The 16,669-nt window shown below is 42.1% G+C and overlaps 1 protein-coding gene across 5 annotated transcripts in view; it reads left to right on the top strand.

Annotated features, from left to right (window-relative positions):
• Positions 1-15,298, top strand: part of FLVCR2 (FLVCR choline and putative heme transporter 2) — a 347,527-nt gene extending 332,229 nt beyond the window's left edge. For 3 of the 5 annotated variants that reach the window (XM_069208452.1, XM_069208453.1, XM_069208454.1), the window contains one exon: positions 13,928-15,298. In XM_069208452.1, the coding sequence (XP_069064553.1) occupies positions 13,928-13,950 (23 nt within the window). In that variant the 3' untranslated portion in view covers positions 13,951-15,298. The remainder of the gene's footprint in view (positions 1-13,927) is intronic. The other 2 variants (XM_069208451.1, XM_069208450.1) reach the window with 1 other exon arrangement.
• The last annotated feature ends 1,371 nt before the right edge of the window (positions 15,299-16,669 follow it).

Genomic DNA, 16,669 nt, shown 5'->3' with positions numbered 1-16,669 from the left:
ATCTGCTGAGGCATCCTCAAAGACTGGTGGCCCTTCAAAGATGAAGACTAAAACTTCTCACTTTAGGTCCAAAAAGAAGCCTGTTTCTAAGCTGTCGACACCACCATTCAAGATAAAGTATACCTTCAAGAAACCAACTTCTGTGCCATCGACAGGTTCATCGTCGACGGCTCAGGTATTGACAACTTCTACCGTTGCTTCACCGTCGGTGGTGACACCGTCCACGCTCTCATCGACGACCCCGCTGACGACGGCCTTGTCGGCGCTATTCCCGCTGTCGACGTCCTCGTCGACGCGGTTTCCACCGACGATGGCTTCGTCGACAGAACACCAGCCGTCAACGACACTCTGTTGACTATGACTCTTCTCACGACGTTCCCACCGTCGACGACGATAGATGCAGCGATGCTCTTGTCGACGATACCACCTCCGACGTCACACCTCTCATCGACGACGAAGACTGCAGGAAATGTGCAGAGACCAGATTACCTTGTTGACTGGCTCTTAAATGATGTCTCCCAGGAAGAGCTTGTTTGGATCCTTACTCTAAACAGTGTCCCTACTGCAGTTTTGGATTCCCTCTGAAAAACTCCTAGACAAAATTCATATCAACAATAAGAATTTAGTGTTTTGGAGCTCTCATTGACACTTCATTTGTGAAGACATTTCCACTTCCAAACAACATGTCAAGATTATCCCTTTATTTATGGTAGATCTGTTTGCACCTCACTGGAGACATTTGATATTTTGATATTAGGAGTTTTTACTGTGCCATGCTCTGGATTATAACATGTTGATTCTCTGGATTTGTCAATCAGATCATTCAGATGGCATTAAATAGATGCAGGAAGTTTCAAGTGGCCATGATCCTGGTAGCTCAGACTGGCCTAGAAAGATCCGATAATTAGATCTTTTAGTTTGCAGCAAAGGGGGGTGGCCAGACAGCTAATCTTTCTCTTTTGACACAGGAAAAAAAATTATATGTTTCATGCTCCTAATATTTTATTCAAGAGTGAGCCATCTGTAGCTTCACTTCAGCCCCAGAAAAACTAGGATTTACTGGACATGACATATCAAAAGTTGCTACATTTTATGGTGGATGCGAAACAGTTGTACACCAGGCAGCTTACAAATGTAAATGTATGAGGCATTGGAGATGTGACCAGAGGATTCTGTATGGGGTCTCTGCTTCTTTGTCTGTGGTACTGGATATTTTTGTTTCACCTGGCAAAGAAATGTTTGTGTTGCAACTATTAGAGGTTAATGGATGCCTTGGTGCATTTTTGTTTTCCAGGAGCAGGGTGAGCCTTCTCTACTTGAGATTCCTTTGGTTTTACGGTTTCTGAAAGGAGCAATGAGCAGTTTTGCACTTCCACCTTACATTACAGGGTTTTAATTCAGTGCTTGCTCAGTTGATGGATTCCCTTTTTGAGCCCCAGCCCAACTGGGATATGAAATCCTTGAGGCTGGAGACTGTTTCTCTGTGGCCAAAGGAGTCATGAGTTGCAAGCTTTCCTGGTAGATCCTCCACACATAGTGCTTGCTACCTGACTTTAAAAGTGAAATTGTCGGTCTTGCTTAAGTTAGTAAAGTGTTCCACTAGAAGTCAGTCAATTCTCCTTCTGGTGTTCTGCCTTATGGCTATTCCCGCTAAGACAGAGTACAGATTCCATAGACTAGACCGCAGGATGGATCTTAGCCATGACATCACCAGGCCAATTAACCAATTCATTGTTTATGGTCATGCTTCCAAAGATGTGGGTGTGAGCAGTGATATGCATTAGATCCAACACTACCAAAGAAAGGTAGGCTTTTTCCCCCATATAGATCTGTTTTCACCCATATATTTGTTTGCCAAGTATCATACCTTCTGCATCCAACAATTAAATCTGCTGGAATGATATCTGATTCTCCGTGGGCCCTTTTTGTAAATGGGTAGAAATTGATTACTCTTTTTATGTTGAGGCGATTCTTCGTCTGTGTTGAAAGTAATTAAACCTTAAGCGTACTAGGCTATGTTACATGACAAAAATATGTTTCTTATTTCCTCTGAACACAGAGTGCCAGAGATCTTTGTGATCTTAATGGCTTACTAACAGGTCCATGCCCTGACATGTTTCAGCAGAGAACCTCTGCAATATACACATCCTGTTTTGTGGCCTGGTTGGGTCCATGACCAAAAAGGTGTGTGCTGTGCCCTAAAGTGCTAGTCATGTAGAGGCTGGTATGCATGGACTGGAGTGAGTTGTAGGGAGAGACTAAAGAAAAAGACAGCTAGGATCCGGTGGCTCTTGGAACTGCCCATTTATCTATATAATTCAAACATACTACTATTAGCAACTGTTACTGGAAAGATGTTTATAAGAAAGCACATGCTTTTTGTTGCTGTTGCTTGTTGTGTAATGTTAGTAATGGTCTCTAATTGGCAGTGGTTTGCACCCTGTCCGAGTAGGGTCAGTCAGGATAAGGGAGCCACACAGCTAAGATAACCAATGCTCATGCCCTTGATAGTGTGGCTCAAGCAGTCAGGCTTATCTCAGAGGCAATGTGTAAAGTATTTGTACACAAACACAGTAGCACAGTGAAAACACCACAAACGTACTCCACACCAGTTTAGACAAATAGCCAATATTTATCGGGTGTACAGCAAGACCAAAACAACAAAAATCGAACATAAATAAGTAAAGATATCACTTTTTAGAGGTATAAATGAGTCTTAGTCAATGGTTGTATCTTTTTATCACAAAGTACCCAGAATGCATCAAAAACAGATGATGCGGGCCGCAGGGGAGGTGAGGTGCCAAAAAAGCAAATCGGTGCATCAGTTCCTTACTGCGCAGGGGAGGCGATGTGTCTATTCTTTCCTTGCAGGTGAGGCGATGCGTCGGTTCCGTACTGACAGGGGAGATGATGCGTCAGTTCTTTCCTCGCAGGAAGGAGGATGCGTTGATTTCCAGACATGCAGCTTCAGTTCCTTGCTGCGGTTTGGGGTCAATGAGAATTAACGCCCAAGGTTGATGCGTGGAAAATCCAGATGCGCCATGTTGAGGGAGCCACGGTGAAACAGGCGCTGCATCGATTCTGCAGCTGAGGGACAGGTGCTGCGTCAATTTATTTATTTTTGTGTTTTGGTTTTTTAGCCCCGGTGCGCTGGTGCGTAGATTGTTTCCTTTAGGTCACCAGCTTACACTTCCAAGGGACATGGGACTGGAGTTGGCACCACTTGGCAAGTCATGGCACTCAGAAGAAGAGCCCAGGCACTGGCAGATGAAGTCATTGATGTCCCGGAGACTTCCTAACAGGAGGCAAGCTCAGTTCAAGCCGTTGGAGAAACTTGGAAAGCAGGATGTTGAAAGCAAAGTCCTGCCCTTTGACTCCCAGGACAGAAGCAGCAAGCCTACACAACAAAGCAACAGGCAAGAGTGGCAGTCCCTCGTACAGCATCCAGCTCTTCTTCCTGGAAGAATGTCCTCAGTCCAGGCGTGTTGTAACTATGTGGTGTCAGAGGTCCAGTACTTGTACCCATTTCTGTCCTTGTAGTAGGCCAACATCAAAGAGAAGTCCTTGTAGTGCACAATACCCTGTCTTTCCCTGCCCTGACCCCAGACACACTCCAAGGGGTTGGAGACTGCTTTGTATATGGACAGGCACAGCCCTATTCAGGTGCAAGTATCAGCTCCTCCCGCCCAGGAAGATTTATCAGGATATTAAGGGCACACCTTGGCTCCCTTTTTGTTACCGACTAGAGTGAATGCACAAACAGCTCAACTGTCATCCTGACCCAAATGTGTATTCCACAGCCAGGCAGAGGCACAGAATGGTTAAGCGAGAAAATACCCACATTCTAAAAGTGGCATTTTCAAACCTACCATTTAAAAAACCAACTTCACCAAAAGATGTATTTTTAAATTGTGAGTTCAGAGACCCCAAACTCCACATCTCTATCTGCTGCCAATGGAAAATGACCCTTACAAGGTATTTCAAGGTAATCCCCATGTTAACCTATGGGAGAGACAAGTCTTGCAATAGTGAAAACTGAATTTAGCAGAATTTCACTATCCGGAGATGTAAAACACACCAGTGCATGTCCTACCTTTTAAATACATGGCACCCTACCCATGGGGCTGCCTTGGGCCTACTTTAGGGGTGACGTACAGGTAATAAAAGGGAAGTTTTGAATCTGGCAAGTGGGTGCACTTTGTCAGGTCGACTTGGCAGTTTAAAACTGCACATACAGGAACTACACTGACATGCGGGAGGCATGTTTGCAGGGCTACTCATGTGGGTGGCACAACCAGTGCTGCAGTAGCTTTTGATTTACAGGCCCAGGGCACACATGGTGCACTATATTAGGGACTTACTTGTTAATAAAATATGCCAATCATGGAGAAACCAATCACCAATACAATTTAGACAGACAGCATATGCACTTTAGCACTGGTTAGCTGTGGTAAAGTGCCCAGAGTCCCAAAGCCAACAAAAACAGGCCAGGAAAAATAGGAGGAAGAAGGCAAAAAGATTGGAGATAACCCTGCAAAAAGGGCCAAGTCCAACACGTAATAATGAAGCTGTGTTTTATCTTGAACTTTCTTTATGTAAGGAGAGAGGCTTGCTGACTTTGTATAGGTTGAGGGATGTCAGGGGTCTAGGAGAAACACTATGTAAACAAAGATATCTGATGGGTATACAGCGAGGTACGCTTTATGGATCACACTGGATGTGGATGTACAGAGGACCCCTGAGTTGAATCCTGGCATTTATTGGGAACCAGTCAAGAGTTTTTAAGAGCAGTTTTGAAGTGGTCCTGTTTTATTTTTATTTTTTTTACATTAAGACACATTCTGGCTGCTTGGTTCTCGAGTCTTTGGAGCCTGGCATCGAAGTTCTTGGGGAAACCACAATAGATAATGTTGAAGTAGCTTTAGTCTGCCAGGATTTTTGCTTGATTCTATGTTCAGTTTGAAAATGTACGAGTGTTTTGTAGAGAAAAGTGCTACATATTCACACACTTTACTCACTGTAGGGGATCGGGAGGAAGAAGGGGTTGGTATCAAAGGGAATTCCCAGGTTCCTCATTTTAGATGAGCTTGAGGGATGTGGCTCAGGTAAACAGTGGTACACTGTGCTTAGACCTAAGCTCATTAGGATTGCTGTTAGTTTGTCAGGCACTTCTTTTGGATGTCTGCCAATGAGTTGATGTGGGGAATGGAATGTCCCTTGCATGGTGTAAGGTTGTGTTCCCCTGCTGTGAGTCCCTGACTGTGAGTATCTGGTATCCTGGTTTTTGATTTTGACCCCAGTCCCTCACTAAGCTAGAGTGTGCCTAGGCCTAATGAGTTAATTGATGAGGTGGGCCGGAGCAACAAGTTGGATGATTATGTGGCTTAAAACACAGGAGATCCATGACATGTCAATTCGCAACCAGATGATATTGCTTCCTTTCATTCCCTTGTAGTTAGGGCATCCAAGTGGTTTGAACTATTAGGTGTCTGAAACAGAAACAGATTGTTTCCTATATAATTTAAAGAGCCATCAAAGACCACCATGAAAGTGATCCCTATCGTAGAATACATTTGGCAAGAAGTGCATACATCATTGTCGGTCTCTGCATTCATATCTCACCTTGCCAAAAAATAGAGTGCCAAGTGACACACCTCTTTGTCTGACTGGACATCTAAAAGCAGACTTGGGAAGAAGGGCTCCTAATCTTGCCTCACTGTCTACTGCACCTTGGGACAGGAAAGACAGGAAGATAGTGAGGTAAGATGGTCTCCATGCTGGCAACCACTTCTGTTAAGATGGTTGATTGCCTAGAGATCATTGGTATTATGAAAGACAAAATGTGGTCAGAAATAGTATGGTACTTACAGATGAATCCAGAGGACAGAGAGAAAGAAAGAGCCATTTTCTGAGGAGAAAAGACATTTGCACTGATGATAGATTACTGAGTGGATGTGACAAGTTTGGGTTTTATACAGCTGGAAGGCATGCTGTGGTCTACGAATGTTGTGGATGGTTCAGGTGCACCTCTGCCTGTCCCAGTATCCAAATCTTTATCTTAGACATGCAATCTGGCAGTGAGGCTGTTTGGCCAACAGATGAGTGAGGCTTACCAGGCTATCATGCCGGGCCCTGCCAAATCACTGTAAGTGCTCCCATAATAGAGGTAAGTGCACTTTTAGGGTGCCCAACGTAGATTTATATCCTCCTTTTTGGTGTGTGTCACCCCAGTGCTCCCAGCAGCAAGAACCATATCATCACCTTTCAGTAGATGACTGAACCCAATCCCCAAAGAAAAGGGGAACAATCTCCCAAATCAGCAAAATTCAGTAAGGTGTTGCTGACAGTTTATTGGCACCGACTATCTAGCGACCCTATCCTACTCCACAATGCTCCATAGGCGGAATGATTTCAAGTTGTTACACGGTATGGGCAGTAATGCCATAAGACAGATGGGCATTTGATTTGGTTTTATTTGGGCACAGGCTCGAGTTAGGCCACCTCAACTCCTACATGGCAAACCAATCTCAAACAGGTACAAGCTGAAAATCTTGCCCATATTCAATAGAATGCCTAAAGCCTATCCCCAAATCCCAATGAAGCAAGGGCTTTTTTTCAGGTTCTTCCTAATCAGGAAAAAATCAAGAGACAGAACCTCAATTCTGGACCTTTAGCAACTGAACAAATATCTTAAAGTCGGATGGTTATGCTGCAGCAATTCTTCCACCTGCTTCGTGAAGGTGATGTGGCAGTCACTGGATTTACAGGATGCCTTTTTCCATGTTCCTACTCTCCCAGACTTGGAGTTTCCACAGTATGCCAATACCAATGAATCTTCGCAAAGAATCAGCAGATTGTCATTCCCTAGGTGACTTCATGGCCAAATGAGAATCACACAGCTTTATCAAAATCATCCACAGAAATCACTATGCAATACTTGGATGTTCTCCTAACACAAGTAAATCCTTCCTAGCTCCTTCTATGCAGATTCAGTTTTTAGTCTCTACTAAGAATGTTTTCAAGCATACCACTTATAAATATGCCCCCTCCAACAAGAGATGAATGACCAAAGACTCCAGATCACATGATCCTTCAACGACTGCATCTCTATCACGTTTAAGATCAAGATGTTTCTCTTTTGGCAGTTTCATAGGTAACATCACAGTGCGCCATCATTTTCAACATTAAGCAGCTCACTTCATGACTACAGTCAACTACATGGTGCCCTGTGGAAGCACCTTGACAGCATTGTGCAAGACCTCAGAGTGATCAGCAGAGGCATCCAGCCTTTCCTGCCCAAGATTATGGGAGAGCTGTTGCTCATAAAGTTGGATACCATATTGCTGTTTTGAGATTGAGAAACAAGGTCCCTCTTGCTTTGGAGGCGCTTAAACACACATGTTACTGAACAAGTCAGTATAGAATCTCCATGATTGAAGAGCATCTACCAAGCATCAGAGGTGTGTGGGCAAATGCCTTCCGCTGTACATCAAAGCACAGCTAAATTAATTTTCAGTGTGGGGGATGTCCTAGACTAAGCTTCTTTGCCACAGTGATGCAGAACCTACGCCAGAAGACTAGAATGGGGGATCAAGATGGGACTCTTTTTTTCAGTTGCATCGTCTACTTACTTTCTGTATGCTTTTCCATGGCTTCCCTTCAACCTGAGAGAACCCTGTTGCCTGATTGCGACAGCCCTGGCATGGTTACACCGGTACTGGTTCACAAGCCTTCTTCATCTCTGGCCCTACACATTATACAGAACAAGCAGCCAGACCGCTTGATGAGAGTTGGATGATAGACTCCATCATGACCTGCTATTACTGAACTTACTGGCCTGACCACCTGGAATTCACCCAACAAGATATTCAGCAGGACTGCCATGAAATTCTGTTAAAACCAGAGAATCCTTAAACAACAAAACATACCAATCCTAATGGAGAATGTTCTGCTTCTGGTGGAAGTCTAAAAGACTGCTCACAGTGGTTGCTATTGTTCTACATCTTGACCTGGTTCAGTGGGACCTCATCCATGGTTCATTTAAAGTTAACTTATCAGAGATTTTCAGATCCTGACATTCACTGGACAGTTAATTTTTGTTTCCCTCCAGACTTACCAAAAAAATCTTGAAAGCTCTTTTCCAGGCTTTTACCCCAGTAAGAACAACCACCAAGCATTTACAATAAAATACAAGTTTTTGAGATTCTATCAAGACAAAATTGTCTTCCACACCAATCCAAAGTTCATATAACCAGGAATACTAAAAGCCCCTTTCCTGTACATTTCCAGTGTGATGGAGAGATCTCTGGATTCTCTAGTTAACCACAGACTTCTCAAGTTTTACATGAACCGAAACCTTCAGAAAGACTGTAATTGTTCAGCCTCAAACAGTGCACATTCATTCATGCTATAGCTGGTTTTCATCTTCACAGTACTCTAACGGCACATTCAACCTTAGTGGTTGTTTGCGGGATGGTAACATGAAACATCCACCGCAGCTTTACAAAACAGTGTTGCTTCCATATAGAGGCATCAAGAGATCATGCTGTTGGGCAAGTTGTACTCCAACATCTTTTGTTACAGACATCTGTTTAATTGAGTTATAAATCATTTTGTTTTTTATTCAGATTCAAGCATATTGATCTTTACAAGAGCCTAGACTGGAGAGGAAATTACTTGCCTGTAAATACAATTCTGTCTTTAATAGATTTACAAGCAAGCCTCCTTCTTCCCTGTCAGATGCTCACCTTCTCTACAGAACCCTAACACATGTGCTTTCAAATCTGAAGGATTGTGTTCTGTAGGGGGAGGGGAGTTCAGTACACTTCCACCTCATTATCTGGAGTTTGGGTTTTGCCAATGAGGTGATCATGCTACTAAACTGACACTGTTTAAAGCCTTTCAGGCACAATGTAAGCTTACGCTACTATTTTAAACTTACCATGGGACTCTAAGCTCGCCCATATGGGATTCAAGCCAATGAATCTGTCAAAGACACCATAGCTAGAGATCTGTAGCTACACTTAAGCAGCTGATTAATTGATGTTGTTCAGTTATCCGATCGGTGAACAGTCAAAGGATTGGATTGTACTGTTGGGAATTGTGGAAAGGTGATTTTTGATGTTTAAGCTTGCACTTCTCCTTTCCAAGCCTGCCTTCTGTTTTTTAGCAGAATTTATTGACAGTATACCATCGACAGAGTTGAGGGTATATTGTGGAGGAAGGTTTGAAAGGGACCCATTGCTGGTGGTGTGGATGTCCTGTTGGGAGATACCCTTTCCTATGTAATTTGCTAGCAGCCATTTACTATGAGAGATTAAATGTTTGGTTAAAAGGTACCCTGTTCGTAGTTTTTTTTTTCTTCTTGTGGTCCTGTGGAGTGTATGTGGATGCTTGAGAAGTGCACTACACTGCATAAGCTTGATGTCTTCTGGAGTCTAGGGGGTTAGTCTCATTTGGACTTTTCTAGTGGTTGAATATATTTTTTTTTTTTACTTCGCAATATTAACTAGAAAGAAGTTTTGCAAGAAGTTTGTTCTCTTGTTGGTTTTTTACGGGCTTGCTTCCTTGTGTAAGGAGCGAGTTGAAGGGAGTGGATGGAGAAAATCCATTCCAGCTTCTCGGGGTGGGAGAGTGCAGCTACCAGCGCAACGTACAGCTGGAACTAAATGTGAAGACTTTATATCCATCAGGGTGGAGGTTCAGTTTTTGCAGTTAAAGGGAGTAGTTCAAAAACACTTTGTAGCTTCACCACAGAAGAGTTTGCGTTTGTGTATTGCATGGATAAAAACAATAGGTGGAGGCACAGCATGTTTTGTACTTGAGAACTTAAACACAACATTCTAAATTATCTTTGTCTTGGAGCTTCTGGGCTCTTTAGGGGACCTAAAAAGACTCTACTCATCAGTATCTTGACTCACTGAAATTCTGTCACAAATGCTCCAATCTTGAATATAAAAAAAGTTTTTATGTGTATATAAAAAGGCGGAATACTATTCTTCCTACATGTGGTTCGGTCCCACACATTAGGGCAGTTAGCTTTTCTTTTTAGTGGTGGATCTCCTGCCAGGGATCTAACTTTTTGACAGAACTGTTGTCCCTGTCACGTGATTTAGTCTTGGAAAAGCTATGCTTTTACAGATGTGAAGCTCCTTCCGTTTATCCTTTATGACTGCTCCGCACACATTTTACAGATTGTTCTTTTCCAGTCTGGTTTTGCCCCTTGTCCAGCACTGGTCCCTCTTCACCCTTCCTACACATGGTGTCCTTCTCCATCTGGTGGTCCCTATCTATCTTACCATACTGGTCCTGTTCTCTTCCTCCCATTATGGTTTTGTTCCTCTGCTCCTCACCTGGTCCTTTTCCTCTCCACCTGGTCCTGTTCCTCCCCTTCCATCCAGGTTCCATTCGCCTGCTAACTTCATGTAGCCTCTGCTCACTTCCCTCCCACCCTCTGTCTCATTCATCTTCTTAACGGATTCATTCTCCTGGTATACATTGCCCGTGTCTAGCGCCATTCATGTCCGTATCCTGTAATATATTTCCCTACCCTGTCCCCTTCTGGTCTCCATCAAGTTCCATGGTTTCCATGCCGGAGACATGCCTGCTCTTTACCAGTGCCAGACCATTCATGGATTTAACTTGCAATACAGGTTCCCTTCTATGCCCCTTCGCCCTGCTAAGGCTACACTTTTTGGTTACAGATTTTTTCTAGTGTGCCTTTTTTAGGTCGAGCGTGCAAGCGCTTTGACCTGTTGTAAGTGTAGTGGGCTTTTAACCACGCCAATGTCGTACCCATCACTTTCACTCATTCGTGGGCTTGTCTTTCAAAAATCACTTGATGTTTTACCTTTGTCACATTTTACAGACTGCCCCTGTTACATGGATTATTGCACGATTGCTGATAAACTTCAATGTGGGCAAACTATTTTTCTCTCTTTCCTCTTCATGCTGCATGGTTGACATGACACTCACAGCCAGAACAGGCACAACAGTGCGAACTCGATCTGCAGTATTGAAGTGCTGGTCATATTGTTCACCATTATCTAATCAGTCATTTCTTATTACTCTCCCCTTGAAATTGGTAAATGATTTACATAAAATAGAAATCCTCAAAGCAAAAGCGGCTCTCCCGGCACAGCAAAATTCGAACCATAATGCTTTGCAAGCATTTTTTTTTCATAACAGTTTTGCACATAGCTCAGTCTGTGATGGTCCTAGGACAATGGGATCACCACCAAAACGTTCAGCACAACACACTCTGTCTAGGTCATATCTGGGTCCCCACAATACGTTATTGGGGACACCAAAGTAATATTCCCTCCCACCATTCAATGTCTTTTTAAACATTCTCATGGCTGGAACTTTTGTTACACGGCTGGAATAGCTTGTCTTTTAAGGGTCTTGTTATTAATATAATTACTATAGGCCTGCTGCCCCTGAAGATAGGTAATGCACACTGCCCTCTAGGGGCTACCTATACGGTTACTCTGCATTATTTATTGCTGTGTTTTTTGTGTGGTTATGCCCTCAAGGGGCTAACTATATAGTTACATGACCATGTTTCTTACAAATGCTATTTTCATTGTGGTGTCCCCTAAGGGCTGTTCTATGCATTACAGTCATATCAACATATTAAAATATTTGTAGCATGGAAACTTGCCCCATAATGCTTTGCAGGGCATTACTTTTACAAAACATTTTTGCTCATAACTCAGCCTGTGGTAGTCCTGTGACAACAGGACCACCTTCAAAACATTGACCACAATGTGTTCTTTGTGTCTACATGTTAGTGGGGACTCCAATATAATAACCCCTCCCACCATTCAATGTCTTTTTAAGCTTTTTCATGGCTAGAACCTTTTTTTTTTTTTTTTTTTTACAGCTAGGAGAAGTTTTATTTTAAAGGCCTTTGTAATATCATTGCAGTAGGCCTGCTAGCCCCGACAACACCCTCTAAGGGCTAAGTATGTAGTTACACTGCATTATTTTCTCCAGGTTTTTTTTCTCATAGTTATTCCCTCTAGGGGCTAACAATATGGTTACATGCCTAAGTTTCCTACAAATTATATTTTTTTTATGGTGCCCACTAGGGGCTGTTTTGAGCATTACAGTCTAATGCCAAAAGTTTATTATAATTGTAAATGTTTTAATAATCTCTCCTTATTACAATTATTACCACAATATAGGCCAATTTGACATCCTTATTACACTGAAAGTTTGAACACTCTTGATATGTTTGGTGACCCTTCCAGTTTATTTCTCCTTGTGTCTTTTTTGGGGGGGAATTATGTTAGCTAGCCAGCCAGCAACTCTGATGGTGGGCTGGTGAAAGTGGTATTCTATTGGAATTAGCATGGCAGATTTAAATTAGGATGCTAAATGGCAACATTTTTATTTTTTGCTGCAGATAGAGGATTAAGGTAAATGGTAGTGCTTTAGTTATATGTAGGGCCACTGGAATTATGTAGCAGGTAAAGACGAAATTATGAGGCAGGGTTAACCAAGTTATGTGGCAAGAAAAGTCCAGTTATGAATTTACAAATATATATAATAAAGAATGTAATACATAATGTAATTTAAATTACAAAAAATAAAGTTTAATAAAATAACTTTTTCTAATATCTTCCACAATAAAAAAAAGTTCTGTTAGTTTTTAGATAATACATATCTCTTGTTGCTCTTATGTTTATTTATTAACTGTTACATAAAGACATTATTTCCTGCTGCTGCTTGCCTCTCTTTGTCTTCAAAATGTTGTTCTTATCTGACTTGCCCTTTTACTTTGAACAATGCGTGCCTTCTCTACAACCTTACTACTGGCCTTGTGTAGCAACAACCAGAAGCACACCGCAAAGGCAGAGAAACAGGTAGATGTTGATGTGGGTAGAGTAGAGAAGAACATAGCGAGGCGAGCAACACTGAGACAGGGGCGAGGGAGAAGCACACGAGGGAGACAGCTGGAAAACACATGCACTCTGAGTACTTACTCTAAAAGAAAAAAGTAGAACCCCCCAAAAAAAAACGAGCAGTGTAAGAACAGTCATTTGGCCATGTTCCAAAGAAGGGACAAACAAGGGGAAGTAATGCCCTCACAGGCTGCCAAATAAGAAGCAAGCAAATGAGTGACAATCAGACTAGCCAATGATTAAAGAATTGGTGGGCTCTTAGCCCACTTTAAGCTATCAAACGTCTCGCAACAGTCCACGTATGTGCTGCTTTAGGTGAGACCTAAAAAACACACAAAGGGAATATGATTATAAAAACCATTTATGCTGTGCGAGTACGTTGGCAGCATGTATGAATCTTTCTCCAATGGTGGGCCCCGTTTTGTTTAAAAAAAATATATATATATATTTGAGTATGATGGGCCTTGCAGTTGTAGAAAGACAAGTGGCGTTAACATGTGCACAGCTCCACTAAATACATAGATTTACCACAAAAACATATTTAGCTATTATTTTAAATATATAGTCTGAGGCATTTTGCAAATGGGTTACTACAGTACACATTATTTCAAAATTAAATTTTGTGCCTGGCATGGAATATTTTTACTGCATATAATTTCTGGAACCAACATGTCTTGGACCATAGAAAAATAAATTATGGGATGAGATGCGTGAGTGACTGGAGATGCCTAATGATTGCTCCTTTGGCGCAGGTATCTGAAATTGTCCATGTGATGGAGGTAGCATATACCCATTGTTAAAAATGGAGGCGGCTGAACGTATTTATCTACAGTGCAATTGGGTAATAGCTTGTTGTAGTGCTTTCAAGCATGGCTTGCTTCCAATGCCGCTTTTGGAGTAGCAATAGTTTGTGGTAAAACATATTTTTGTCTACTGGGCAGGAGGGACCTTCACCCAGAGGAAAACTTTACATAATTTCTAAATGTGCTAACTCCGACTTCTATTTCTGTGAACTATAGAAAATGGCGGCAACCTTGGATGATGGGCACCATTCTCCGAGACCCCTTCTGGAATCAAAACTGTGAAGCTGTCCCATTTATGCTATGTACAGCAGACTCTGACACCTTGTGTCCTGCCTCTGGACGGCGGCTCTGCGGATCCAAAGATGCCTGTGGGTGTACGCTGACTGGTACTCCTGGTCACCTCAGCATCTGGACCACTCAAGGATCGATGAACTCTGCAAGCCCCTGTGCAGGCTTGCCCCGCATTTTCACCTCCGTTTCTCCCAGATTGTTGTCTCTATGGGGGTTCAGTATTACTTTAAATTATGACCAGCTTGTTGGTTATATTTGTAGCAAATATATTTATGCTTTCTTCTTTTTGTGCAGACCAGAACAACTGTGGCCCGACATGGACAACCGTATATGAAATGTATTTGTGAGAGCCATAGCAAAATCTTTTGGTGAATCCCCTATGTATATCATCCAGCGGTTTGTCAGAAGCTCAGATACATTTTAAAACTTTTATTTAGTTCTGCAATTTAAGTGAAAATGCCCAGAACCGTAAGAAATATTCCAAAGTTTCTTTTGAATCTGAAATCCTATTGTGTCACAGCAGATGTCCAGCACTGACCACTTCTCCAGGAATTTTATCTTCCTCATTGGGGGTGGGGAGGAGGTGGTGTTCCATTGTCGTTCTCCAACTCTCATGCATATTTACATCTTAATTGGGCAAAACAAATGGCAGGGTAGACCAGGCAATGTTTTTTTTTTGGGAGCGCTGCGCCCCCTGCATTGATATGGGTGCCCTTTAATCACAAAGGGATGTTATACACATTTGGGTGAAAGAACCGGTCCAAGTTTGCTTAGACCAGAGGACTGCCTGAGCAGATGAACATGATATCCACCATTATTGCTACTGAGACAGTCCATAAGTGACAGGACCCATACAATATACCAATGCCTGTGCGGACCCCATCTGCTTTATCAAACCGCTGAACTCCACAGAGAACTTCAAAAATTCAACCCTCAATTGCACATTTCTACCCTGCACTGTAAGAAACTGCACAAACAAGTGTTTCTGTGGCTTTATTGGTATACAGGGTTAATTTCTACCATTTAACTCGTCTGCATGAACCAAATCTAAATGATGTAAAAGCTGCTGATGGGAGGTTGGGCTGATTCCAAAGATATGGGTAGATGAGTGTTCCTACCAAGCCTGGAAACGTTGACTTTCTTAGTGAAAAATAACTCAAAGCTTGTAAGTGAATACTGTAGTTTCCTCCTATCCCTCTGTTCAATTAATCTTATTTTGCAAATAAATTCGATAGAAAATACTTGTTGTACAAGCTACGCCGACAATACTAATAAAGTGTAAATTAATTATTTTCAGTGGCACCATCTATTGGATGGACATTTTGGTGTGTTTCACGTGTTAACTCTCGAAGGAAGTTTGACTACAATAAACTCCTCGACTGATAGCCAACTGCACATTGGCAGCTCCTGTCACCCACCAAGATGGAAGAAGATTGCACTCTGTGAACTGGCACTTTTACCTTCCAATTGGCAAGTTAAGGCAACAAGCATTGGCAAAGCCAATAGGTTTTGCAATGGGATATATCTTGTTTTTGTCAATGTTTTAAAGGCTCCAGCTTGCAATGGTATGCGCTAGCGCACACGTCTTGCATGCTAAACACTATTGTCAACAACAAAAGGGCTGGGAGCCCACCCATTGCTTACCATTTGTTGGCTTGCCTAGCACTATTCTGTATAGCATCTTAATTGGTCATTGCAGGCCTAGCATAATTTCTGTTACTTTTTGTGAAGCACGGACCAAGCATTGATTGATTCAACTTAATCAGTGCGATGATTGAGGTACTCTTCTTTTTGACTTGTAGTGCCCTTCAAACAGAAGGCATGTGACTGGCAAGAATGTACCCAGCAGGACAAACACAGTTGCAAAGTTTTATTTTCTGTAGTTAACTTTTATTTTGCCAAGTCTTTTCCCACTTTGCACTTCTTTTGTTTTTGGTCATGGGCGCTGTTTTCCAAAGATAATGAATATTTTGTTATAAATATTTCAAAGCAACATTTGCTTTCTTTTGTATAATTTCCAAACTAAGGCTTTAACCCCTTCCCTGCCAGGCCTATTCCCCCCTTCTGTGCCAAGCCTTTTTTTCCGGCTATTTGGGGTAATTCTCACTTAGGCCCTCATAACTGTTTGTCCACATAAGCTACCCACGCCAAGGTTGCGTCCTTTTTTTTTCCCTCCCCAATATCCTAGGGATTCTAGAGGTACCCAGAGTTTGTAGGTTCCCCTGGAGGAGACCAAGAAATTAGCCAAAATACAGCTTAAAGTTTTTTGTTTGTTTAATAAAAGGGTTGCAGAAGAAAGCATGTGGTTTTTTCCCCCTGAAAATAACATCAACAAAGGGTTTGCGGTGCTAAAATCACCAGCTTTCAGGAACAGGCAGACTTGAATCAGAAAACCAAATTTTTCAAAACAATTTTGGCATTTTACTGGGACATACCCCGTTAATTACTATTTGTTTTTTGCTTTCAGCCTCCTTCCAGTTAGTGACAGAAATGGGTGTGAAACCAATGCTGGATCCTGGACAGCTAAATATTTCTGAAACATAGAAAAGATTATGAATTCAGCAAGGGGCCATTTGTGTAGATCATTCAAGGTTTTCCTACAGAAAGTAACAGCTAAAATAAATAAAAAATTGAAATTGATGTGAAAAAAAGAGCCATTTCTGTCCA

Source organism: Pleurodeles waltl, chromosome 9, assembly GCF_031143425.1.
Source record: "Pleurodeles waltl isolate 20211129_DDA chromosome 9, aPleWal1.hap1.20221129, whole genome shotgun sequence".
Taxonomy (NCBI): Eukaryota; Metazoa; Chordata; class Amphibia; order Caudata; family Salamandridae; genus Pleurodeles; species Pleurodeles waltl.
The sequence above is the reverse complement of the archived record's forward strand: the minus strand, read 5'-3'. Positions and strand labels throughout refer to the sequence as shown.